This window comes from Myotis nattereri (assembly GCF_964212035.1).
Source record: "Myotis nattereri genome assembly, chromosome: 17".
NCBI classification, from domain to species: Eukaryota; Metazoa; Chordata; class Mammalia; order Chiroptera; family Vespertilionidae; genus Myotis; species Myotis nattereri.
Window position 1 is genome coordinate 37,278,963 of NC_138092.1, and position 27,025 is coordinate 37,305,987.

General features: G+C 44.2%; 1 protein-coding gene and 1 long non-coding RNA gene across 2 annotated transcripts in view; one reads left to right on the forward strand and one right to left on the reverse strand.

Annotated features, from left to right (window-relative positions):
- The window catches only part of SULF1 (sulfatase 1), a 159,044-nt gene extending 140,515 nt beyond the window's left edge, over positions 1–18,529 (forward strand). The window contains exons 19-22 of the mRNA XM_081111003.1: positions 545–717; positions 3,651–3,793; positions 3,888–4,011; positions 16,290–18,529. Coding sequence (XP_080967129.1) covers positions 545–717; positions 3,651–3,793; positions 3,888–4,011; positions 16,290–17,068 — 1,219 coding nt within the window. The 3' untranslated portion in view covers positions 17,069–18,529. The remainder of the gene's footprint in view (positions 1–544; positions 718–3,650; positions 3,794–3,887; positions 4,012–16,289) is intronic.
- Positions 15,806–22,153, reverse strand: LOC308533181. Its single transcript, XR_013997046.1, has 3 exons — positions 20,169–22,153; positions 19,075–19,388; positions 15,806–17,027 (listed from the first exon to the last, which is right to left on the reverse strand). It is a non-coding gene; the product is annotated as an uncharacterized lncRNA (long non-coding RNA).
- Positions 22,154–27,025: the final 4,872 nt, after the last annotated feature.

Here is a 27,025-nt window from a genome sequence, read left to right on the forward strand (position 1 = left end):
CTGGTAGTCTTTTGGTGGAATGTTATATATAAATATAAATATATATATATATATATATATATATATATATACACACACACACACACACACACACACACACACACATATATACAATGGGGCAATGACTTACGAGTGTCCCGACTAACGAGTTTTTCGAGATACAAGCCGTCTCTTGGCCAATTTTTTGCTTTGAGTTGCGAGCTAAAATTCGTGTTATGAGCCAGCTTCAGATACCCCACCGCTAGTTGGCGCAGCGAACATCACAGTGAACGCCACAACATCAGCCCAGCATCACGTGTCTCACTCGTTCACTTTTTGATTTGACATACGAGTAATTTGAGTTACGAGCTCTGTCATGGAACGAATTAAACTCGTAAGTCAAGGCCCCTCTGTATGTGTGTATATATATATACATATATATATATATACATACATATATATATGTATACATATATATATGTGTATATATATATACATATATATGTATGTATGTATGTGTATATATATATATATATATATATATATCTCCCTTCTTTGGGAATAGGGAGGCCGCTCAAGAAGTGGACAGCAAGCTGCAGCTTTTCAAAGAGAATCGGAGGAGGAGGAAGGAGAGGAAGGAGAAGAAGCGCCAGAGGAAGGGGGAGGAGTGCAGCCTTCCCGGCCTGACCTGCTTCACTCACGACAACAACCACTGGCAGACGGCCCCTTTCTGGAACCGTGAGTCCCTCATTCTTTCTAACTGCCACTTCCGGCCGCCACAGAGACACTGTGACTCAGCTGCAGGCATTTAGGTGAGGCTTTCAGCAGATGCAACCGGACTCTGGAGTCATCCGAGAGAGGAGCCGCATATTATTTTCCATACTGGCAACTAGAATCATTTTGCCAGACATTGCTATCTATCTATCTATCTATTTGAAATTTGTTTTGGTATTTTGTTTGAAAATGCTGAGCTCTCTCTGGGTTTTCCTCTTGATGTTTCCCACAGTACCCAGCCTCCCAGGAAGACTGCTCTATAGCAGATCAACTAAGTAACGGTGACAACTTTGCCCCAAATACATGTTGTTTCTGCTCTAGTTCAAGTGCGTACTCTGTGTATAACACAGGAAGTGCAGCTCCTCACAGGCAGGGTCCACATCCTACTGAGTCAGTCCCCGTCAGTACCTGGCACTGTGCTTGCAGAATATTAGGGACACCGCAAAGTGTCTGGTTTTACAGGATTCTGAGGATATGGAATACACTTGTGCACTTGTTTGTTTTAATCCTTATCCGAGGATATTTTCCCCATTGATCTTTAGAGAGAGAGAGTGGGAGAAAGGTAGCAGGAGGAAAGAGAGAGAGAAAGAGAAAGATCAAGAGACACATCGACTGATGGCCTCCCGCACTTGCCCAGACTGGGGCGGGCATGGACTACAACTGAGGTACATGCCCTTGACTGGGAATCGAACCTATGACCCTTCCATCCATGGGCCAACGCTCCAACCACTGAGCCAAACCGGCCAGGGCCACACTTCTGTATTTTCAATGCTTATATTGCTATAGTGCAGTGGTTCTCAACCTTCTGGCCCTTTAAATACAGTTCCTCATGCTGTGACCCAACCATAAACTTATTTTCGTTGCTACTTCATAGCTGTAATGTTGCTACTGTTATGAATCGTCATGTAAATATCTGATATGCAGGGTGGTCTTAGGCGACCCCTGTGAAAAGGTCGTTCGACCGCCAAAGGGGTTGCGACCCACAGGTTGAGAACCGCTGCTGTAGTGGTATGGGTCACAGAGAAAGAACACCCTAACTTCTGTGGCATGTTATCTGACTGAAGGCCTGTCATCCAGTGGAGTAGTTGAAATACCCGCTGGGTCAGTAGGTCAGTGTTTCTCAAACTGGGATTTGGGGATGTGCAGGAACCCCAGACTATTCTCGGGGGTTGGGGGGTACAAGTGGGTGCCTAGGGCTTATCTGTGCAGCATTTTGTTTTTCTGCCTTGATGCTTCTTTTTTTTAATATATTTTATTGATTTTTTACAGAGAGAAAGGGAGAGGGATAGAGAGTTAGAAACATCGATGAGAGAGGAACATCGATCAGCTGCCTCCTGCATACCCCCTATTGGGGATGTGCCCGCAACCAAGGTACATGGCCTTGACCGGAATAGAACCAGGGACCCTTGAATCTGCAGGCCGACGCTCTATCCATTGAGCCAAACGGGTCAGGGCTGCCTTGATGCTTATCTTAGTGTCCATGTTTGCAATGAAGTCTACAGTCACATGAAGACTGAGCACACTCTTCAAGGCACAGCATTGAACTTTTAACGTGCTTTCCTAAAGCGGGGGCGGGGATCTCTGAGGGCCATTCAGATGGCTGGGGTCTGTTCTCCGCCAGGCCCTGGGCTGAGTCCTGCGGACACAACAATGAACAAGACGTAGTTCATGACACATATTCTAGTGTGTGTGTGTGGGGGGGGGGGGGTACCATAAAAAGAAAGTGAAATAATTACAAAGTGTGATGATGCTATAAGGAGACGGTTATTGATGTTATTCAAAGGTACCATTTTGAGAGGGTGGGGCTAATGGGCCTTTCTGAAGAGGTGACATTTAAGCTGAAACCTAAAGGATTCAAAGAAGCGGTCGGTGTGGAAGGGGTCCTGAGCGGGAGGGGGCAACACCCCAGGCAGAGGGAATAGCAGGAGCGGGGTCCTGAGGAAGTGACGGATGTGCTGTGTCAGGGCTGGCAAGCCCTTCAGAGATGGAGTATTAAGAAATGTGAAGTTGCCATTTGCTCGTAACTCCCACGGGAGGTGACTCAGACCTCGATCAGCTGCACCCTTCTGAGCTGTGACCATCCACCATTTCTTACCTCAACCTCTGCAAAGCCTGTGTGTCTCCCAGACTCTCCTCTCGCTATTGCCAGTCTGTTCTGCTCAGAGGATTTAGAGTCATCACTGAACGACATCCGGTTTTTCGTAGGAAAAAGAGCAAAATCCTTACCTTGCAACAAAGCCCCGTGTCCACATTCCTGCTTTCCTCTGACGCATCTCCTCCCACGCTCACCTACATCAGCCACTCGGCTCTTCTCTCTCCTCAAGCACCCGAAGCTCCCTCCCACCTCAGGGCCTTTAAGGCACACACTGGTCCCTAAAAGGCTTTCGACCCGGCACTTACCCAAAGCCCTGTGCCTATCACAGACCTGCTCACCCTCAGTTCACCTGTAACGTCACTTCTCACGGAGCCCTCCCCTGTGCCTAGGGCGACGTAAGCCTCTTTTCTGTACTGTCAGCCCATTCGTTTTCTCTGTAGAACTTAGCACGTTTGTAATTACACGGTTTGTGTGGGGGGTTTTTTCTAAAATTTCTGCTTTTTGCTTAACATTTGTCTCCCCAACTAGATTGTATGTTTCTCAAGAGACCAGACCATGCCTATGAGATGCTGAACCCCAACACAAACTTGATGCTCAATAAATATTAGCTGAATAAACACACAAGTAAACAAGGAAGCAAAGCACCTGGTCCAAGGTCAAATGAACTCACATCTCACAGCAAATCTGTACAGAAAAGGGGGAAAGAATGTGAATCTTACAGCGTAACGATGAGGCAGCGTTGGAATGGCTAGCCTGCCTCCGTTCTTCCATTCTTTCATTCTGTTTTCTTTTCTACCCACAGTGGGCTCTTTCTGCGCTTGCACGAGTTCTAACAACAACACCTACTGGTGTTTGCGGACAGTTAATGAGACGCATAATTTTCTTTTCTGCGAGTTCGCCACTGGCTTTTTGGAGTATTTTGATATGAATACAGATCCTTATCAGGTAAGTCCGCGTGTTTTCATCCCGTGGAGGAGACTGAGAATAGAATAAGCAGAACAGGAGCCTAACTAGACCGCCCTGGCCTCTCCGTCCACAGCTCACGAACACGGTGCACACGGTGGAGCGGGGCATTCTGAATCAGCTGCACGTCCAGCTCATGGAACTCAGAAGCTGCCAAGGGTATAAGCAGTGCAACCCAAGACCTAAGGGCCTTGACGTGGGTAAGAAAGCACGATTTTTTTTTCTATGTTACCTGGAAAATTCTTTGTGTTTTCAAGTTTCCTGCCTTGGAAATGTTTATATGCATAGAAACATACACGTGCAGGGAAATCTGCCCAGACAGTTTCAAACACAATTTCTCCTGTAAATTTAGCTCTGGGTGCCTGAATGGAAAATGGAACGCACCAGGAGATTTGGTGAGCGTTTTGTCCCAGCCTCTCCTACAGGGCTTCTGTTAGTAAACCTCGATTCCGGATGGAAGCATCCCCTGGAAGATGGGATGAAAGAATGGGGGACTGATTTGTTTTTGCTGTCAACAAGTCATAAGATATACTCTAGGTCAGTGATTCTCAACCTTCCTAATGCCGCGACCCTTTAATACAGTTCCTCATGTTGTGGTGACCCCCAATTTCATTGTTACAAATTGAACATAATTAAAGCATAGTGATTAATCACAAAAACAATGTGTAATTATATATGTGTTTTCCAACGGTCTTAGGCGACCCCTGTGAAAGGGTCGTTCGACCCCCAAAGGGGTCGCGACCCACAGGTTGAGAACCGCTGCTCTAGGTAAACCAGGAGTTTTTTTTTTTTTATTTGAGAGGGAATTTGGATGGAAGCACACCATGCCCTCTTTTTGCTTACCACAATTTGGAGCTCCCCCAGTTGGACCCAAGCCCATGACCTCGTGCATTGATTTCTCTCGCTGGGATTTTACATCTGAAATTAGAGCTACTTGAGCCATTCATTGTCTTGGGATCTAAAAGGATAAGAGGGCCTGTGTGGAATCGAGCAGATGTTCCCTCCCTGGTCTGCAGTGCTTAATTTATTTCTCCTTTGCCCGTGGGGATGCACTGTCCATCCCACCATGAATGAGAATACCTATTTTCTCAGGCTTCTCATAGAAATGTAAATAGCAGCTGTCTGCAGAAGGAAGGAGAGAGACCCGAAGCTGGCCGAGGCCATGGTGACGGCATAGCAGACCAACCCGAAAAGGGTGAAGAGCTGGGCACCGGCTGCAGGGAGCCATTAGCAGGAAACTCTGTGTGAGGCTGAGTTTTCTGTGCCCTTCACAGCCTGTGTCTCCCGAGCAGCTCCCTGAGTCATTGACTTGAAAGGTTGCGGGGCGGGGGGTCCTAAAAGGGCCAACATCCCCACCTGACATTCCCACCACCGTTGGTCCTGAAGGCTTTTGAGCCGTGAGAGCCCCGTAAGAAATTATAAATCCCATAAGAGGGGCCCTGTGTCAGCTTCCATCAACACCGCTCAGCTAGCACCTCAGGGAAAGGAGTGGCAGCCGGAAGAGTCCAGTCCCGACTCAAAAACTAGGTCTTTTGGTCACTGACCCCACTCTGCTCAAATCTTTTCATGGCCCCTGCTTATCTGTTAACCTTTTCTTCAAATCTTACAAAAAGAAAGAAAGAAAAAAAAAAAGCCCACAAAAGCCTGGAAACTAAAGCAACTCTTCGAGGCACTGGAAACATTACACCCAGATACTTCTCCCCCAAGGAGCACAGCTCGCTTATTGGTGATGACATAACAACTCCCCTCAGGGAAACCTGACCGAGCGGATTCATGGCGAAGTGACCCGCCAGGTGGGCGCAGTTACTGCCCTCAGACTTCACGTCGTCCTCCCCACTTTCTAGAAGGTTCCTAAGGGAGGTGATTATTGGCCCTTTTTTTCCAAGTGTTTTGTCTAAAAATAACCGAAATGTAACTTTTACTGAGACTTGCACAGACTTCTGGAAGCACTTTCTGGCTGTTTTTACAAGGCCTCTCCTCCTTTCTCCCTCCCCCCCCTTTTCATGTGAAAGCTCTTATGTGAGTTATCTTAAACCTCTTTATTTATAGCTTTTGACCCTCACTTTGAACCCAATGGAAAAGCTCTTTTGGACTTCGGCACTGTCGGTATTTAACAGATTTTGTTTCTTTCTAGGACTTGGGTGTTGTGCATGGGAAGTCTATGTAGTGAACGGTTTTTGTGAGTCCTCACACTAACATACATTCCTCTTGTATTTTCCTCGATCAGGGAATAAAGATGGAGGAAGCTATGACCTACACAGGTATTCACCCTTTTTTATTCTCCCTGGCAGCTTCTTTCCCAATAACTGCATGATCCAGCCATTTCAACTAATTTCCGTTTCTCACCCCATTGCGCAGAGCATAGCTGGGGCGCATGCTTTTCCTAAGGGCACTGGCCGCCACCTCGTGCCCTTGGCTCCGGATCTGTCCTTGGGTCTTGACAGCAGCTCACTGTCACACACGGCGCCCCGGAGCACTGACTCGCTCCGGGCTCGCGTGCTTGCTGAGTGATGCTTGTGAGCGTGGAGTGATGTGAAGCGGGGGCCTGGGGGGGGTGGGGGGGATTATGTTCCTGGTGGCGCTTACGCGCTGATTCGCTGGAGAGGCTTCATGGACACGGGTTGGAGATCTTTACGAACTGGAACGTCAGGAGCACAGCCAGAGTGATGGGGGTTTGAGGAGCCTTCTCAAGCTGAAGTGGGAGGAAGTGGAAGTGGTTCCTTGTTAGCGATGCTTAATGAGTGTTGCTGCTGAAAGGAGCAGGGATGGGACTCGCGAGGCTCTGCGGGGGTTGGTGGTTGAAGAGCAGGTGCTGGGAACGGGGACGGGAACCAGGAGTAAGACATGCAGGGGGAGGTGTCACCATAGCTCGGAGACGATGCTGCCCGACACACACACTTCCTAAACAGGCCTCAGCCCAGTGACCTTGTCCCCCTCCAACCCCCACCCACCCCTCGTACCTCCTCATGCTCCAGACCAGGGACCCAGATGCCTGTTGGCCATGTCACTTGGTCACCCAGCATCATTGGCCCTTCCACTCCAAGCATAGACCTCAGGTGGGTTTGTCAGAAAGGTGCCATGTGGGGCAAGACGGTCAGCCCTTACCACCTCTGTTTCGGGGCAAGTGTCAGCACCCTAGTTAATGAATGCTTTGGGGGGAAAAACTTCCATCAAAGGCACGTGGACTTAACTGGCACCATCCATACTGATGTCGTCTCAGAAACTAAAGAACATTGGTGTTTCAGGGCTCCCTGTCCACCCACCCCCACCATCCGGTCCCTCCTTTGAGAGGGCTGCTCCAGTGGGACCAGAAGCGAAACAGTAGGAACGGTGGTGGGAAGATGTAAACAAATGAAACCAGCAAAGCTGGACTTCTGAGGCTACTTGATAACATTTCTGTATCTCTTCTTTTTCTCCCCTCTCTGTCGTCTCCTGTCCTCGATCTGCCCCCACCCCGACCCGCATCACCCGTAGCCCACGTAGGACCGAGCAGAAGAACCCCCTCTTAAGCTGGTCTCACCCGGGATATGGGCTGACGAGGTAATACCCCATACTCCCGCACTGCTCCCGGGGGCACTTAACCACACTTCCAAAGTGTGACATGTTAAGTGGCCCTGATGCTGGATATTGTCTGTATGGTTATTTTGTGATGCACTCAGATTTTACAGCTAAGGGGCTTTCGGTGTGGCCTTCTTTTGTGTCTCTCATGGGAGAGTAAAGGATATGACAGGTTATTTAGGACACAGTCTGGTCAGAGCTGAGTCAGTGTTCTTCTCCATCGCGTCATCCCTGGACACCTTGGAGATGAAGAGTGCTTACCTGCTCTCCAGCTGGAGTTAAATGCGAGCACCTGGGGCTCTCCCTTCCCTCATCCCTGCCGCCACCTCTAAACGGGGCCAACGCCATCTTTTCTGAGGTCGACTGGCACAGCTTTGAAAACCTTAGTCCGTGGAGTCCCCTCTCTGGTCTTGTGGCCACTGACATGCGTGTGTGCAGGGTGAATACCTGTGGCTTGTTTTTCTCCTCAATTCCTTACCAAAGGCCAGATCTAAGGATACTATCTAAGTCACAGTGACTGGCATTTCATAAGCCACCATCCCATAATTGGTGAGGCAAGCTACCTTTCCACAGCTACCGTGTTGTGGGCAGGAAATCATGGAACAGGGTTACTGAGAGCATTTGCCTGTCACACCTGGCCACTCACTTGGACACCCAAATGCAGAGTTGGATGTGCTCGCTGTCTCCTGTGGGATTGAAAGGGAGCAAATGCAGAAGCAGCCACTGTGTGTGGAGCTGCCGGGAAGCTGCCGTCTCCAGATGGATGTACCAGCACGCCGCCCTCCAGCCACGGCGCTGCTCGGGTTCACGAGCCTTGGCTCTTTTTTTTTAAATCTTTTTTGTTTTATTACATATGTCCCCCTTTTTCTCCCTATTCACTCCTTGTAGCCCCACCACTACCCCCACCCCAGGCCTTCGCCACCCTACGGTCTGTGTCTGTGCGTTAATGCACATGTGCATACAAGGTCTTTGGTGGCTCTCTTCCACACCACCCACTCACCCCCACCTTCCCTCTGAGATTCCACAGTCTGTTCCATGCTTCTGTGTCTCTGGATCTATTTTGTTTATCAGTGTATTTTGTTCATTTGATTCCACCTATGTGTGAGATCATGTGATACTTGTCTTTCTCTGACTGGCTTATTTCGCTTAGCATGATACTCTCCAGGTCTCTCCATGCTGTCTCAAAAGGTAAGAGATCCTTCTTTATCGCTGCTGCATAATATTCTGTGGTGTAAATGTACCACAGCTTTTTTATCCACTCACCTACTGATGGGCACTTGGGCTGTTTCCAGATCTTAGGTTTGTAAATTGTGCGGCTATGAATGTAGGGGTGCAAACATTCTTTCTGATTGGTGTTTTGGGTTTCTTAGGATATATTCCTAGAAGTGGGATCACTGGGTCAAATAATTGGCAGTTCCATATTTAATTTTTTGAGGAAACTCCAAACTGTTTTCTATAATGGTTGCACCAGTCTGCATTCCAACCAGCAGTGTACTAGGGTTCCCTTTTCTCCACATCCTCGCCAGCACCTGTCCTTTGTTGATTCATTGATGGTAGCCGTTCTGACAAGTGTGAGGTGATAACTCATTGTCATTTGAATTTGCATCTCTCTGATGACCAGTGACTTTGAGCATGTTTTCATATGTCTCTTGGCCATCTGTATGCACCCTTTGGAGAAGTGTCTATTTAGGTCATTTGTCCATTTTTTTTATTGGATTGTTTGCCTTTTGTTTTGTTGTTTGTGTTCCTTATGTATTTTGGATGTGAACCTTTATCAGATGTATCATTGCCAAATATGTTCTCCCTGACAGTGGGCTCCCTTTTCATTTTTTAAAAAATGGTTTCTTTTGCTGTGCAGAGGTTTTTATTTTTATGTAATCTCGTTTATTTTCTCCTTAGTATTGTTTGTGCTAGATGTATCTGCAAACATATTGCTATGAGAGATAGATTTTGCTGCCTATGGTTTCTTCTAGGATGATTTTTATGGTTTCATGACTTACATGTAAGTCTTTTATCTATTTAATTTATTGTGTATGGTGTAAGCTGGTGTCTAGTTTCATTTTTTGCATATATCTGTCCAATTTTCTCACCACCATTTATTGAAGAGGCTGTCTTGACTACACTGTATGCTCTTTCCTCCTTTGTCAAATATTACTTGAACATAGTGTCTTGGGTCCATTTCTGGGTTCTCTGTTCCATTGATGTGTATGCCTGTTCTTGTGCCAGTACCAGGTTGTATTGATTACAGTATAACTTGATACTGTTATTGTGACCCCTCTACTTTGTTGTTCTTTCTCAAGATTGCTGTGGCTATTCAGGGTCTTTTTTGGTTCCATATAATTTTTGGAGTATTTGTTCTAGATCTGTGAAATATGCTGTTGGTAATTTAATAGGGATTGCATTGAATCTATAGATTACTTTGGGCAGTATGGACATTTCAATTGTCAGTTCTGCCAACCCATGGATACAGTTTATTCTTCCACTTGTTTATATCTTCCTCTCTTTTTTCATCATCCTATAGTTTTCTGAGTACAAATCTTTTACCTCCTTGGTTAAGTTTATTCCTAAGTCTCTTAATATTTTTGGTTGTACTGGTAAATGGGATTGTTTGTCTAGTTTCTCTTTCTGAGAATTCATTATTGGTCTATAAAAATACCATGGATTTCTGGGTGTTAATTTTGTATCCTGCTACATTGCCAATTGCATCTATTAAGTCTCGTAGTTTTGTTTTGTTTTTTGTGGCGTCTCTAGGGTTTTCTATATACAATATCATGTCATCTGCAAATAATGAGAGATTTGCTTCCTCCTTTCCAATTTGGGTGCCTTTTATGTTTTCTTGTCTGGTGTGGCTAGGATTTCCAGTACTGTGTTAAATAAGAGTGGTGAAAGTGAACATCCCTGTCTTGTTCCTGTTCTTAAGGAAAATGATTTTAGTTTTTGCCCATTGAGTATGATGTTGGCTATAGGTTTATCATGTATGGCCTTTATCGTATTGAGGTCTAATTTTTCTATTCCCACTTTGCTGAGAGTTTTTGTCAAAGAAGGGTGTGGGATTTTATCTAATGCTTTTTCTGCGTCTATTGATATGATCATGTGATTTTTTTTGTCTTTCAATTTGCTTATGTGATGTATCACATTTATTGGCTTGCAAATATTGTACCAGCCTTGAATCCCTCAAATAAATCCCACTTGGTCATGGTGTATGATCTTTTTAATATATTGCTATGTCCGATTTGCTAATATTTTGAGGATTTTAGCATTTATGTTCATCAGGGATATTTGCCTGTAATTCCCTTTTTTTGTAGTGTCTTTATCTGATTTTGGAATTAGGATAATGCTGGCCTCATAAAAAGAGATTGGAAGTGTTCCTTCCTCTTGGATTTTTGGAATAGTTTGAGAAGGATAGATATTTGTTCCATAAGCCTTGATTCTTTAAGATCTTTTTTTTCTTTTTTTTTTTTAGAAAACTAATTAGGATGCATTGTTAAGCATGAAATATCATTACAAAAGCCTTTGAGAAAAATGACAAGCAAACCTGATGAATTTAAAATTTGAAAATTCAAGTGTACTTTAGAAAATTTCTTTTGTACAAGATGGACTAAATAAGAGTTTTCAAACTACCTTCAGTTGTGTGGATTTTCAAAAACGAATCCTTGGACTTATTTAAAAGGTCTTTGAAAAGCAAGTCTGTTTCCTATTCAGCTTCATTACTTGTTTATGTGTTTTTTTGCTGTGGTCTGTGTGTGTGAGAGGCAGGGGTAGTTGAAAGGCTTTTACTTACTCACTCTGGTCATTTTGCCATTAGGACAAGCTCAGAGTAAGGACACAGCTCAGCAAGTGGCCCCCAAAACTCAGGAAATAATTTGTGGCTTGAGTTGAAAGCAGTAATTTCTGTGTTGCAAAATAGTATAAGATCGACAGGGGCCAGGTGTTTGTTTCCCATCGCCTGTGAGAGCTGCTGCTGCTGCCCTCTGGTGTCCAACACGAGCTCCTGGCGGCCGTGGCGTGGATCCGGCGGGGCACACACGGCGTGTGGTTGTGGGGCAGACAGTCAGGTCTGCTCCCTTGTCCTCTGTGCAGGCCAGCGGACCACATCCTGCATCCCCCTCGACAACCGTGCTCCTGTCCACTTGCGTTTGGTTCTTTGATTGATCTTCCCCTATAACAGTGATGGTGAACCTTTTGAGCTCAGCATGTCAGCATTTTGAAAAACCCTAACTTAACTCTGGTGCCGTGTCACATATAGAAATTTTTTGATATTTGCAAACATGTAAAACAAAGATGTATATTTTTGATATTTTATATATTTAAATGCCATTTAACAAAGAAAAATCAACCAAAAAAATGAGTTCGCGTGTCACCTCTGACACGCGTGTCATAGGTTCGCCATCACTGCCCTATAGCAACAGCCCAGGCCTGGCAGATGGATGTGGGTGGCATAGCTGTGTGTTAGAGGCTGTTTCACACTGTGGTTAGAGCACATTCGCTGGAGCCAGCCTGGGCTCAAACCCCAGCCTTGCGAGTAAGAAGCTGAGACCAGAGTCTGGCATGTATCAAACCCTATCAACGATGGGCATTATTATAAGCCGTGCTCTGGGATGTACAACACTTACATGAAGGAGAGTGTATGAAGGGGAATAGTGCCCTTCTCATTTCAGAGCATGCTACCATATTTTATAAGAAACACAGAGAAGCCAAGGCCGGTTTGGCTCAGTGGATAGAGCGTCGGCCTGCGGACTGAAAGGTCCCGGGTTCGATTCCGGTCAAGGGCATGTGCCTTGGTTGCGGGCACATCCCCAGTGGGGAGTGTGCAGGAGGCGGCTGGTCGATGTTTCTCTCTCATCGATGTTTCTAACTCTCTATTTCTCTCCTTTCCTCTCTGTAAAAACTCAATAAAATATATTTAAAAAAAAAAAAAAAAGAAAGAAAGAAACACAGAGAAATTATGCATCACCACCACCACCATCTCCATCACTCCTTGGCAACCAGGTTTCCACACACAAACCCATTGTCTGCACCACCGGAAATGCTCAGGTCACTGCCCTGCCCCACGTTGCCCTGGTGACGCTTCCCTGGCGTCTCCTCTCCCTCACACCTCAGGACTCCATTGATTTTAAGCCGCCTTGCTGGCACTGCTGGGCTTTTCCCTTTAAGGTGCTTGACCAAGAGGTGGGTCAAGGTCTGGGGTTATAGGGGCTGGAAGTGAGGGCAGCCTCCCAAGGCGATGAGGGTACTCAGGGGCCGAGCTGTTAGGATGTGGGTCGGGGCCACCATGTGCACTTCGCACCCTGCACGGAAGTGCGCCTGGAGGGACAGCCAGGCACGGAAATGCAGCAGGAGCTCTGCTAGACAAGCCACGCCAACTGGTGGGTAAGTCTTGCTTCACACCACATGGCCACCCCGCTCAGGATCGGGGTCCATCTGAGCTCCCCATCCAAGCCCTAAGATAACGTTCATAACGTTAAGATACTGAGTCTTCATTTAAGAACAAAGGGTCTCTTTCTACTTGGTCGGGTACTTCTGGGTCTTTGGGAGGTTTCTGAAGTGTTTTCTTAACTGTGTTGCACAGTTCTTGTTAAGTCTATTCATAAGTACTTTACCTTCTTTGTTGCTACTGTGAATAGGGCTTTTCTTCATCATTTAAAACCTGATTATTATTTGTATTATATTAATTTTTAGTCCACTTGACCTGTCTTGGATTGAGTATCTCCTATTATTATGTTTCTGTATTTCTCACTGTGTCTTCAGTAGATAGCTGCTTCTTTATAAAGCTGGTGCCCTTTTCCCCCTTAGGAACTTAATAGAGTTAGTATTTTGGTCCTGTCGGTTGCATTTGAACTTATACCTATTCAATGTCCCTAGTCCCTGTTTCATATTTAATCTTTTATTATCTCTTTGGTCAGTTTTTTTCTATATAAATCCTTTGTTATTGTTATTGATTTTAGAGAGGAAGGGAGATAGAGAGAAACATTGATGAGAGACATCTACTGGCTGCTTCCAGCATGCCCCCTCCTGGGGATCGAGCCGGCAACCTGGGTATGTGCCCTGACTGGAAATTGAACCAGGGACCTCTTGGTTCCTGGGTCGACGCTCAACCACTGAGTCACACCAGCCAAGCTTAATATAAACCATTTATTTTATAATCCCAAAACTTGAAATGAATAAGGAAGCTACACCCTAAATTTGCTGACTAGCATCCAAGTTTTCTATCTTTGGTCAGTTTTTAACAGTGTTCTTTGATTCCCAGCTATTATTGAACTATACTCTGAATTAGCTCAGTCTCTTTCCGCTTTTCTGTTTTTCTTCTCATTTCTAGTTGCACTTTGTCATAGAAAATATTTTTTACCTCATTCCTACCTTTGCTTTACCCCCAGACCTGATACAGGATGGGGCAAAAGTAGCTTTACAGTTGTGAGTACTCAGAGTTTTGGTTTTATTTTAAATCTTTATTGTTGAAAGTATTACATATATCCCCTTTTTCCCCATTAGCCCGCCCCTGCCCCCCAGCAACCTATTGCCTGTGTCCATGGGTTATGCATATATGCATACAAGTTAATTGGTTGATCTCTTCCCATCTTGCCCTGCCTTCCCTCTGACAGTTGGTTTGGTGCTTCTATGTCTCTAGTTCTATTTTTGTTCATCTGTTGTTTGTTAGACTCCACATATAAATAAGATCATGTGATATCTGTCTTTCTCTGACTGGCTTATTTTACTTAGCATAATACTCTCCAGGCCCATCCATGCTGTTGCAAATGGTAAGCTTGCTTTCTTACAGCTGTGTAGTGTTCAGTTGTATAGATGTACCACAGTTTTTTAATCCACTCACCTGCTGATGGGCACTTAGGCTGTTTCCAAATTGTAAATTGTGCTACTATGAACGTAGGGGTGCATATATCCTTTCTAATGTCTTAGGATATATTCCTAGAAGTGGGATCACTGGGTCAAATGGGAGTTCCACTTTATTTTGGGGGGAAATTCCATACTGTTTTCCACAGAGGCTGCACCAGTCTGCAGAGTTTATTCTTATATTATTATTTATTGTATTATTTTCTATACGAACAACTCTAAACTTACTTTTGCCTGCCCCTTATATTAAATGCTCACCACCAATCCTTTGGCTGAGGTTTCCCCAGGGATTTTTTTGGTTGAATGAAACTCATCTGCTAGAAGACTACAGTGGGGCCTTGACTTACGAGTTTAATTTGTTCCGAGACCGAGCTTGTTAAGGAGCTCATTAACTCAAATTACTCTATCAATGCAAAAAATCGACCGAGAGACAGCTGGTATCTCAAAAAACTCGTTAGTCGGGACACTCGTAAGTCAAGGCCCCACTGTATTCGAGAAGAGCTGACATGCACAGTATACCGTGCATGCTTACATTTTTTTGGAACTATTTTTCTAGAGCCTGATACTTGCAGGAGAGCTCATCTGGACATAGCAGCCTTGGCTCATACTATAATTTCTGATTGAAGGTGGCTTTCACACCCTCAGATGCTTGATTGCATTTACTTGGCAGTGTTGTGTTGTATCTTTTTTCACTTTATAGTTTATTTTGGCACGGGCATTTTCATAAAAGGATGGATTCCTTATTTTCTGTTATAATAATTTTGTGTAAATGTAGGCTGCTTTTACTAATTTCACGAATTTGAAGTATTTACAATTTCTAATTTAAGAGGATCTTTTTCCGGCAGTGTAGCCACATATACTTTTTCATGTATTATTTGGGGGTGGGAGTGGGAAAGGTCGCATGTACTCCAATTTTTTATTCCTATTTTTCTTGCAGGACCTGAAATGTCCCTTCTTTGTTTCCTTTTTCCTTTATGATCTGGTTTCCAAAGGGTGTATCTCCCTTCCTCTGTATCCGTTTCTCCCAAAAGCCAGGCCTTTCACACAGCCACCTTGATGCATGCACACTTAAGTCCCTTCCTTGGGGTCACCTCTGTGATGTACCAGGACTCTACCGTATTTTATACTTCAGGGTGACATTCTTTCCAGCAATGGTTTCAAATCAATTCTTGGCTCCATCCTCACCTCCTCCTGCTCTCATCCATACTGTTTTCTAAGGCTTGTGCCCAAAATGTGTCATCCAGCTCTGCTGAGATTTGGTATTAACTTCTTTTTTACTTACAGGTGATTTGAAGGTTATATACATTTTCTATCTTCTAGTTAAACTGAGATTTGGGGTTTTGTTTAGTTTTAGTTCTTTTTCTTGCTGAGCTGTATTGCTAGTTACTGCATTAATCTAGGCCACCTCTTTAGAACAGTACTTGGGCACAACTAGGGAAAAGATGGTGTTTTCTGCAGGACTGTGGTCATCTCAGTGATGTAGAAAGATCTGAAGAGAGAAGGGGGTGCATTCTCTGCATACTATGAAAACCACTGAAAGACTGATTTATCATAGGGTTTTTAGAGCAAAAAAACACACACAAAGAAATAGATTTAAGTATTTGATTTGAAGAGTTTAGTTGCATTTGTTTTTAAACAAAGTACCAGTTGATATAAAATAAAAATATCTTCCTAAGCTCTGCCTAATACTTTCAAATCCATCATTTACCCAGCAATCCCAGAAGAAGTAAGGGTTTTATCACACAAGCATTCCCATGTTTGACAGATGAGGGAACCAGAACTCAGACTTATACAATTTCATGGTTACAGAGTTGTCTTGAGTAGAGCCAGGGATAAAACATGAGCCTCTAACTTCACCTAGTCATAGCCGTTATCACTTGATCTTCTTCCCAATTTTGTGTTATTCAATCACTTTTGTATCCTAAGGCCACTCCTTGATAATAAATTACCAGGGTGAGCTACTTTTCAGTGTTATACTTCAAATTGATTTGCTATGTAAAAACAATGCCAGCTGCTTGTCTGAAAGTAGGAAATCTTTTCTCCACTAATGACCCATCTTCCTCTCTCTTCACAGAGGACAGTTATGGGATGGATGGGAAGGTTAGCCTTCCCAGTCCCACTGCAGACATCGGCGGGCAAGGCCTGGAGGGTTTATACGGCATAAAGGAAAGCATCTATGAGCACAGACAGAACTACAGACTTAGTCTGGTTGACTGGACTACTTACTTGGAGGATGTAGATAGAGTATTTGCACTGCTGAACAGTCACCACGAGCAAAAGAAAACAAATAAGACAACTGCTCAAAGTGATGGGTTCCTGGCTGTATCTGCTGAGCCCTCTGTGCCGGTAGAGATGGCCTCTGCTGAGTCAGATGAAGACCCAAGCCCTACGGTTGAGGAAGCCCCTCATTTGACGTTGCCAGCCGACCTTCAAACCCTGCATTTGACCCGACCAACATTCAGTCCGGAGAGTAAACTTGAATGGAATAACGACATTCCAGAAGTTAGTCGTTTGAATTCTGAACACTGGAGAAATCATAAAACTGACCAATGGATGGAGCATGAAGAGGTGAGTCATCTTGAACTTGACCTCAGTGGTGGTGACATGCCAGAGCTGGTGCTCAAACTCGACCCCAGGCTGCAGCCCATCAGCAGGCACCAGAAAGGCTTTCCCCAGGATGGTGGTCCGGGAGAAGATGTCTCCGAAGATCAGCTGTATCTTCCTGGGCATCCTGACCCGGATTCCACTCCTCAGACGATCAAAGTGTCCACCTCGGAGCAGCCTAGTAACACCTGCGGCATGGAGAGTATGTCTAACGAGGTGGAGAAAAGTCACAGAGGGGAGACTGATTAGACAAAATTGTTATCTTACCCTAAACACAGTATTAACTTTTTATCAGTAAACTAATAAAGGCAATCAAGTCAACCAACATTCCAAGCTACCCTAGGGACCTGCCTGCAGTAGACGTCAGTGCGCATGCGAGCGGACGCACACGGAACCGGTGCTGTAATTCACTGTGTGTCAAGGTGAGAAAGAAAGGTAATTTGTGGATTTTTGTTGGTTTAGTGGACACTAAAACAGTATTAACTTTGGAAAGTTGTAGAGACCTGCGTATACAAATGCTATCCACCACGATGGCTAGAATTGTGCCTTCCTGCATTTCTGAAACTGGATGTCCTTGGTGAAACTTTCAACACACTTCCCACTGCCTGCCTCATGTGGTTTGGACTCATTTTTAACCACTGGAATTTTTCAGTGCCATCACTTTTAGGTCAATGATTTTGCACTTTGAGATCTAAAAGCCATGTCTGTTTGGCTAGTCTTTTTTTTTTTTTTTTTACAGGCTTGTCACAGTCTCACTGCTTGCTCTCAGAGAGACAAATTAAACTAGATCCCCAAGGATGACACACAGTATGGATCCCATATTGTTTAACATATGCTTTTGCCAGAAAACATTGCATGTGGTTTCCCTTGACTTGCTAAAACTGATTAGCAGAAAGGCATGGCTAATGTTAGCAGCAAAAATAAATAAGCAAAACAAAGATCACTTGCTCTCTCTGTGCCTAGCCTCAAAGTGTTCATCATATACTTACGATAGCTAAATTTTCATTTTCTTAACAGGATGAAAGGACTAAAGATTCCCCTCCATCTTTGTTTTGTTTTCTTGGCCTGGCTAATAAGCTTAAGTGTTGAGGAAATGTATTTTGTTTTGAATTTATATACGGAATTTTTCCAATAAAACATACTCGTGAATGTTTCATAATTTAAACACATAGATTGTATGATTAAGACCTTCACCAAGTTCTGATTTTTTAAAGGCATAGTTCAAAACGTGTTCTTGAAAACATTCTTATTATGTATTAGATTTTTAAAGACCAGCAAAAGGATTACCTCATTGAAAGTTATCAGTATCCTAATCAACTTCCCAGTAATAGCTTAACAGCGATTTTCCTTTTAGATAAGTCAAACGCATAGGTAAATTATGTTTTCTTTAAGGTAAACTCTTTTAAAGATAATTTACAATGGTATAGCTGAATCTTTGATAACTTTAAGTCCTTATTGTAGACTCTGTACATATGTCAAAATTCACTAGCTCTTTATCAGATGTGTGTGCCACCGGCTGAATGACAGAGGAAACATATTTATGGTCATGAATGATATGCTTTGTAAAAAGGCTTCAAGTTATTAAGAAGCATACCGTGTGTTTTGTTTTTTTAAATCTTGTGTAATATTCTGTAATACTTTTATAGAACAATTCTGGCTTCAGGAAAGTCTAGAAGCATTATTTCTTGAAATAAAAGATGTTTAAACTTTACCTGTTTCAGAGGAATGAACTGGACCAAGTTCTTGAGGTACACCCATTCCTTCTAGTAAAACTAAGTCCTGGTCTCAATTTACATGAATAGTAGCCGTAGCAGTAACAATGACCGAAATACCATGTGTTACAGAACATTCTCAGGTCAGGGATCACAGCAGAGATGTGTCTCATTGCTGTCAGGAGGATGTGATGGACAGCGCAGGAGCACACCCCCCACCAAAGGCAGTTTGGGTTCTTTGGGGACCATGGACTTTGGTGGAGACCTAACCACCCTCCAAACCCTCGAGGTTTCTGATGGACAGAGTCCATGCACTTCCTTCTGCTCCAGATTTCCTGAGGACTTTCCCCCTCAGGAAGAACTGCTAACAATTCCTGTCCAAAAATCAGAAATCTCTGGTAGTAAAGGGGGAAAAAAGCAAAGGACTTGGGGAGCTGCCAGTTCAGTCCTCGGATAACTGAGGAAGCCAACTGTATCGTCAGAGCTGCCATGAGAGAACATCACAGACTGGATGCCTTAAACCACAGAAACGTATTTTCTCACCGTTCTGGAGGCTGGAAGCAAGACCTGTGGGCAGGGCTGGTTTCTCTTGAGGCCTCTCTCCTTGCCTTGCCGATGGGCCACCTTCTCGCTGTGTCCTCGCATGGCCTCTTCTCTGTTCCTGCACATCCTCTCTCTCACCAGTCGATGACCTCATTTAACCTTTGGAGATGAGGACTTCAATATGTGAATGTGTGTGAATCCAGTCCACAACCCCACCATTTCATCGAGAGTCCCAGGCAATGGTGTTGTCCAAAGGCATGTCTTTGTGCCCTCTTCCTTTCCTGTAAAACGTGTCTAGGCCAAAGGTTGCTCTCCTGGAGAAATTACATTTTAGTTCAATTCAATAACCATGGAGTACCAACTATGTGTAAAGGGCCCTTAGAGATTGGCTGGCCAACTGGCTTCAATTGGATCTGGGAGGAGGCTGATGCTCAGAAGGTCTGAGCAAGTGTCCCACCTGCCCATTCCGTACAGACATAGAAGAGGAAGAGATGAGCAGAGGCCAGCGCCTCCCCACTTTCTCAACACATATGCTCATGCACATTCTCTCTCCCCCTCTCTCACACACATACCAGATTAGGGAAGAAAGGCCGTTAGGGGGACCCCATTTGATTAGGAGTAATAGAACAATGACCATGAAATTGGACCTAACTTCATGGCAAACTCTAATTTTTACTATCTCTGTGAGCTTAGAAAAGTCACATAACCTCTTGAAAACAGCTTCCTCAATTGTAAAATGAGAGGTTTGAATTAAAAATAGAAAATGCATAGCATATGTGCTTGCTTTTCACAAAATGTGCCCAGGGAAGACATTGTTAATGTGTAGACACTTTGCCATTAAGCCAGCGTATCGATGCCCACTTCTGCCTCAGCCAGCTACCACCAACACTGCAGATCTGGTGTTGGCATGCAAGACAGACACCTGTCCTATCCAAACCAGATAATGACTATCTGAGGCTCCCCCCAGCTTCCTATAAAGAAATCACCTATAACCACCGACATCTGCAGGGTGTTTTAAGAAAGAAGGAGTGACTACTTATCACTCCCATTCCACACCAAACATACCTTTTAAGAAGTTAAAAATTAATGCTTACTTTTCAGGACTTGCTTTAGAGCTGATACGGTCTCAGATATAAGAAGGTCTTCCATTTCCCAAATTAGTCCAGTTCTGCTTGATATTTTCAAATTTCATTTTAATAGAAAACAAAGATCTTCAGTTGATAATCAAAATATTTGGGGCAATTAATACCATGATGTGGTCCACTAGCCTGGTTCATTGGGTATGAACTTATAGAAGCTGCTATGGAAGCTGCAATCGCCCCCTCGACCCCTTTCCCATCTCTAGCCTCTCCCACCTCCAACACACCCCACACTCACTGCCAGGTGAGCCTGTCATTACTGCGGCTCAGATCTCAGCCTCTGACTCAGAAATCTTCAGTGATTGCTTAACATCCTCTGTGAAGCTCTAGCCTAAGCATGTCAAACTCAAAGGTTAACACGGGCCAAATAAACAAGGCATGTGGCCCACGGGCCGCAAGTTTGACATGTTTGCTCTAGCCTTTCATCCACCCACCTGCTCCCCCTCCACCTCACCTGTCACTACCAGCTTCCCCTGGGTTGGGACCACCTTCCCACTTTCTCCACTTTCCATCTATCCTCCTGGGGTTTATCCCCATTCACCATCTCAACCTATAGAAACCCCACCCACTCTTCAATTCCCATATTATTTGAAGTTTTGCTTTTCCTTCCCATGTAAATTTCCCTGTTCTCCTCCAGCCCTGGATATAATATTTCCTCCATTTTACACGGTCCCCCAGGTAAAGAAAGCAACACCAATGCTGTATCAAGTCTGGGGCCAACAGAGTGAGAATAACTGGCCACATGCATAGCCTTGCTCCTTCCCCCATTTCAGACCAAGAAACTTACCTACTTCCTCTTAAAGAACTAGCTCATGAACTTACTTGGACTCAATGCCTCTGAGCTCCAGTGCTGGGGTGCCGGCTTGAAAGGAACCAGGGACATTCGGGGAGGAAATGGATTGTCTGGCATCAGGGCAAGAACTCAGGGTGGCTTTCTTCCAGTCAGGGGTGTTTGCAGGGGTCATTTTTCCTACGCTGAGACCTCCACCTTCGTAGAGCTGACAGGCAGCCATATTTGAGTCTCCATCAGCCTGGCTCACCCAGTTCACTCTGCCCTAGTGATTCCCTGAGACCCTACCCCATTCAATTTGCAGCCCCACTCAAGCTGTTTGCCATATGAATGGCCTATCCTGGCTCAGGATACAGACTTTGCTAATCTCTCTCAAAAAAGCAGTAGCTGGCATCAGCATACCCCATACCTATCAATAAAAGACCCAAGACCCAGCACTAGCACCAGCCTGCCTTACTTCAAAGCTGTGCCTCAGCTGGGCACTCCAAACCCAATACAAGTAGCAGCCATCTGCAGACATCTCTGTAGCTCCTGCCGGGTGGCTCCAGGCAGTGGTTGATGTCGCACCTCCCAGGAGTTCCCAGAGCCAGTGCATCCAGTGGCCAGCTTCAGAACATACCAGATTACAACTCTACACATCAACAAGCAACAAACTCAAGGGAAGAAGCAAACTCAGTGAGCACCAAAGCCCCATTGAAGCAAGTCCTCCTCCATAGGAGTGTCTCCTGCACAGGTGCTCTTCCACTGTAGTCGCAGCTGGTCCTCACAGCCAATTGGCCTGGGGGTCAGTTTCTCCCAGTGATGCCAACAGTAATCAAGACTCAACTACAAGACTGTGCACACAGCCCACACAGGGGTACACCTAGAGTGCCCAGCTCAGGTGACTGGGGAGGCTGAGCCACTGGGCCCTACAGGTCACCTACTACACAAGGCCATTCTACTAATGACCAGGAGACATAGCCACTCTATCTAATACACAGAAACAAACAGGGAAGCAGCCAAAATGCGGAGACAAAGAAACATGTCACAAGTGAACAAGAAATCTCCAGAAAAATATCTAAATGAAATTGAAGCAAGCAAACTAGATAAGAAAATGCTAAAGGAGTTCATCACCACCAAACCAGTATTACATGAAATGTTGAAGGGCATTCTAGAAAAGAGAAGAAAGAAATGATAGAAAATATGAACAATAAAATGGCAATAAATACATATCTATCAACAATTGAATCTAAAAATCAAAATAAATGAACAAGGAATATAATGAACAAAGTAAACTGATGAATAAAATAGAATCAGATGCATGGAAACATGGAACTGACAAATATCAGAGGGGGGGAGGCGGGGGGGGGGGGGCGGGAAGGGATTAACCAAATATCTTATATGCATCTATGCGTTACCTACGGACACAGACAATAGGGTGGTGAAGGCCTGGGGTGGGGCAGGAACTGAGGGGGGGGGGAATAGGGGAAGAAAAGGGGGACACCTGTAATACTCTCAACAGTAAAGATTTGAAAATAATAATAATAAAAGAAGCGTACCCAATGTGACCATTGGTTAGTATTGGTCAACTCACCTCGTTGTGTTGTTGATGTTGAACAGTTTGCCAGCATAATACCTTGGCCTCAGAGTGAGTCCAGTGTTGTATGAAGTAGATAGAATGACTTTCAAAAATCAGATTTTTTTTCCTGCTGGGACATCTCTGATCCCAGATGTTAGGGAAGCACTGCAGAAGGGTAGGTACAAAGGGAGCTACAGAGTTGAAGTCTTTCGTGCTGAGCACCACCTCATTTTTCTGTTGGCAAAAGGGAGTGGTGAGCAGAGGTATCTACCTTCTGTTCTGAATTTCCAGCCCCCACACAGGTCGGCCTCCCAGGACTTTGGAGAATCTGCATCCTCTATCCCAATCCTCTTCTCCCACATTGCCTCCCAGCAACCAACAGTTCACATGACCCACAACCAGAGTGCAACCAATCCAACCACTAATAGGAGAGAGATGTCATCCACTTCGCCGGTTTGGCTCAGTGGATGAGTGTCAGCCTGCGGACTCAAGGGTCCCAGGTCCCTTTCCAGTCAAGGGCCCAGTAGGGGGCGTGCAGGAGGCAGCTGACAGATGTTTCTCTCTCATCGATGTTCCTAACTCTCTATCCCTCTCCTTTCCTCTCTGTAAAAAATCAATAAAATATATTTAAAAATATATATATGTATGTGGTTAACTAGGAGTCCCACGCAACTCAAGCCCAGGAACCGGAAGAGCCCAGAGATTAGCAGAGCATGTATTTTCCATACTGACCAGTAGATGGCGATGTAGTGCAACCAAAGACATTTTGGCTGGGAGCCAGGACCTGGCCCCTGGCAGACCTGCCACTGAATTGATTTCTAAAGTAGCTTCACTACCATTTAGACAAGAACACATCTAGAACAGCATGATCCACAGCAGGCTTGCTCTTTCTTCAGTACCTAGGATCCTAGCCAAGCCAGCAGGCCAATGAACGGTCTTAACATTCTACTGATTTATATGGATATTATGAGTTGGAACTATGTCAAACTTTGACATTTAAATTCAAAAGTGAGCACCGAATATTGATTGCCTTGCTTTCCAATGACTTTGTGCAATTAAAAATGTTTGTTGGCTCCCACAGGCCCTGTCTGCCCAGCTGACAGTTTTAAAAACAAGAGAGGAATTGGGTGCTTTTTAATAGCTCTTAAAACGCTAACGTCAGACCAAGTCTGGGCTAAAGCAGTAGCTACCTCATAATCTTTCCTCCCTCATTTCTCAAAAAGAAACTTTTTTCCATGTACTTATTTCAAAAAAAAAAAACAACAACAAAAAACCACAATTTACAGACTGGTTCTGTCTCTCCCATGAAAGTGTGAGATATTAAAGAAATTAAAGAGGAAACTTTTGCCTAAACTGCGCACAAAATTGTGGAGAGGCTGGTAGATTGGAGAAAGAGGGTTCTATGTGCTCTTTGCATAATGGCTCTCTTGATGAATGCACAAAGCCACTGTGAGAAATAAGCATTTATCCAGAAGTCAACAGACGTACTGCACTCTCCCAATAGCATGTATCTTGAGTCACTGTGACTCTTCAGTTTCGCTGTGCAAGGGGTGACGAGGTAAGAAAGGGAAATCGATTAGCTGCTCTCCACCTATCCAGTGCTCCAGGCGGCCTCCTAACTATAAAATATAACCACTCTGTGCTTCGGCCCATGGGTCAAGCTGTTACTTCCACGCTCCTTTACCTCCTTCCGCCTCTCACTCAAAAGTCTCAGATGCCAGTGTCCTTGCAAAACTCTGCCTTCCATCGGAAGAGACCTGGCAATCCAGTGGTTTCCCCCAAGGGTGGAGTCTGAGCTCACGTTCCTGCTCCAATTTCAGACCAGTTCATGGGCGCTTCAGCAACGACGAACTCCATCCGTGGAGTTTGGGGAAAGGGAGTTTTAACTACTTTGTTGGCAAGGTTTGGACAGTCACTCCTTCAGAAATCTTTCGTGTTTATGCTTGAGACTTGGAACTTCCCTTTTGTTTACCAATTTTCAGAAGAATGAGTTGGATTCCTTTGGGAATTCTTCTTAATTTGTCACGGCCAACTGTGTGGCAAAAAGAAAAAAAAACAAATACCTGCCAAATGCTCACCATTTGCTCCCGTACACATCCAGGATCCCAGAAGTTAGGTAGGGATGTGCAACTGATTCAGACAATGCAAGGTGACAACTCACTTCTGGGCTGAGAAAGAGAAAAGGCCTTTGCCTTCTCTGGGCTCTTTCTTTCCTTGCTCAGCAAAAATGGCCAACCCTGAAGGTTCCAGATGGTGCAGCTTCAAGATAGTACCGAGCTGGTTTGGCTCAGTGCATACAGTGTCGCCCTGCGGACCAAAGGGTCCCAGGTTCAATTCCAGGCAAGGGCATGTACCTCAGTTGCAGGCTCCTCCCTGGCCCAGGCCCTGGTCAGGGAGCGTGCAGGAGGCAACCAATCCATGTATTTCTCTCACATTGATGTTTCTCTGTCTTTCCCTCTCTCTTCCACTCTCTCTAAAAATCAATGGGAAAAACAAACACACAAAAAAGATGGTAAAACCTCTGTCAGGCTGGGCCCTTGAGCACATGTACATGGAGCACACCAATAGAACCATGTCATGGAAATAAGTAGCAAAACTTTCTGCTATGGAGCCACTGAGATTTGGCAGTTAGCATGTTTTTAAGCATAATGCAGCTTATCTTGACTAGCATAAACCTTATTCAAGGCACATAGTTCTGCAGGGTCAAAGTCTGAATTTAAATTAAGCGATGGGCTACTTAAAATTACTCTCTGGTGACTCAATGAAAAATGCACTCCTGCAGGCTCTTAAAACTATAGTCTTAATAGATGACATGGAGGACATTTGACTTCAAGGCAGAATTATCAGTTAAATAAGGAGTTCATTACCACTATTTTTCAGAGCAGTGGTGGGCTATTTAATCCAATCAAACCCCTGGGTCTTCATTGTGTGGAGGGATGATCACACCAGCTTCACTGCTTCGTCTCTTCAGACAACAAAAATCGTAAGAGACAAACTACTTTCAATCCAACACACTTTATTCTTATTTTTTTAACTTTTTTTCTTAATTTTCAGTGATCAAGTATTCAAGATGTTGTAAACCGAGGTCGATTAGTACATTGACAATAGATTTCATTAAACACAAGGAAATTATACATATTTTAAATTACCCTAAGAGGTCACCAAATAAATATTCATTTTTAAAATCGCAAAATCAGAGTTCTTTATGCAACAACTCAAAACAGCCTTTCATCACAGGCATACACACCTCTACACACAAAACACACACACACATGCTGAACACACACTCCATTAGGATCCTGGCGCCAGCTGGTTTGACACAGTATCACATCTCCTTTAAAGAATTAGAGGCTGACCTGCCTGTTCATGCTTCTATCTGACATTTGGGGTTTGGGGTGGAGGTATGTATTTTAAGAGAAATGCTCACTATAAAATCTTACCAATTATTCTTATTTTTCTTTTCTAGATATAAACTTTAAACTTCTTTTGTTCACCCCTTTGGTTTAACACAGTGGTTCTCAACCTTCCTAATGCCGCAACCCTTTATTTAATACAGTTCCTCATGTTGTGGTGACCCCCAACCATAAAATTATTTTCGTTGCTACTTCATAACTGTAATTTTGCTACTGTTATGAATCGTAATGTAAATATCTGATATGCAGGATGTATTTTCATTGTTACAAATTGAACATAATTAAAGCATAGTGATTAATCACAAAAACAATAGTAATTATATATGTGTTTTCTGATGGTCTTGGGCGACCCCTGTGAAAGGGTCGTTCGACCCCCAAAGGGGTCGCGACCCACGGGTTGAGAACCGCTGGAACATGTCCCTTCAATTACATTGGTTTTAGTTTTTAATATTTTTCTCCTTCAATTTTCACATGGAATAGTAGAATACCAGAAAAAAGACAACACCTTCCAAACCCTAGTATTAAAAACACCTTACATGGGTGTGCATTTTTAGAGAATAAGAAAAGATTATCTGAAATATTTTTCTCCTCTCTTGGAAATTATTTTTAGCATCTGATTATTCTTGCTAAAATAAATATCAAAAGCACTGAGTTTTTATAGAAAAAACGATTTCCCCCTTACACCCTTCATTTTTACAACGTCAAGTTCATGGATTAAATGGATTGATGAGAGTAATGAGTGTTTGTTTCCGGGAAGTTCAGAGTTTCAGAAGCAAAGCGCATGCAGTCCCTTATCAATGAAACACCGTGGATTCAGTGGCGTGTTTCATGGTGAGCATGCGTCATCAAATGCTTCTAGCACCAAGGCATTCTTTTTAACGTTGCCAAAGCGAATACCCAGGGAAGGACTTCCTCATATTTGACCCTTCTTAGGGCTGAGTAAAAATGAAGTGCTTAAAATAACATACACAGATCGGGTTCCATTGTAGCAAGAAGTCTGGGATGGACACGGCTAGCAGCATCCTGGGAGATGGGGAAAGAAGGGAACACA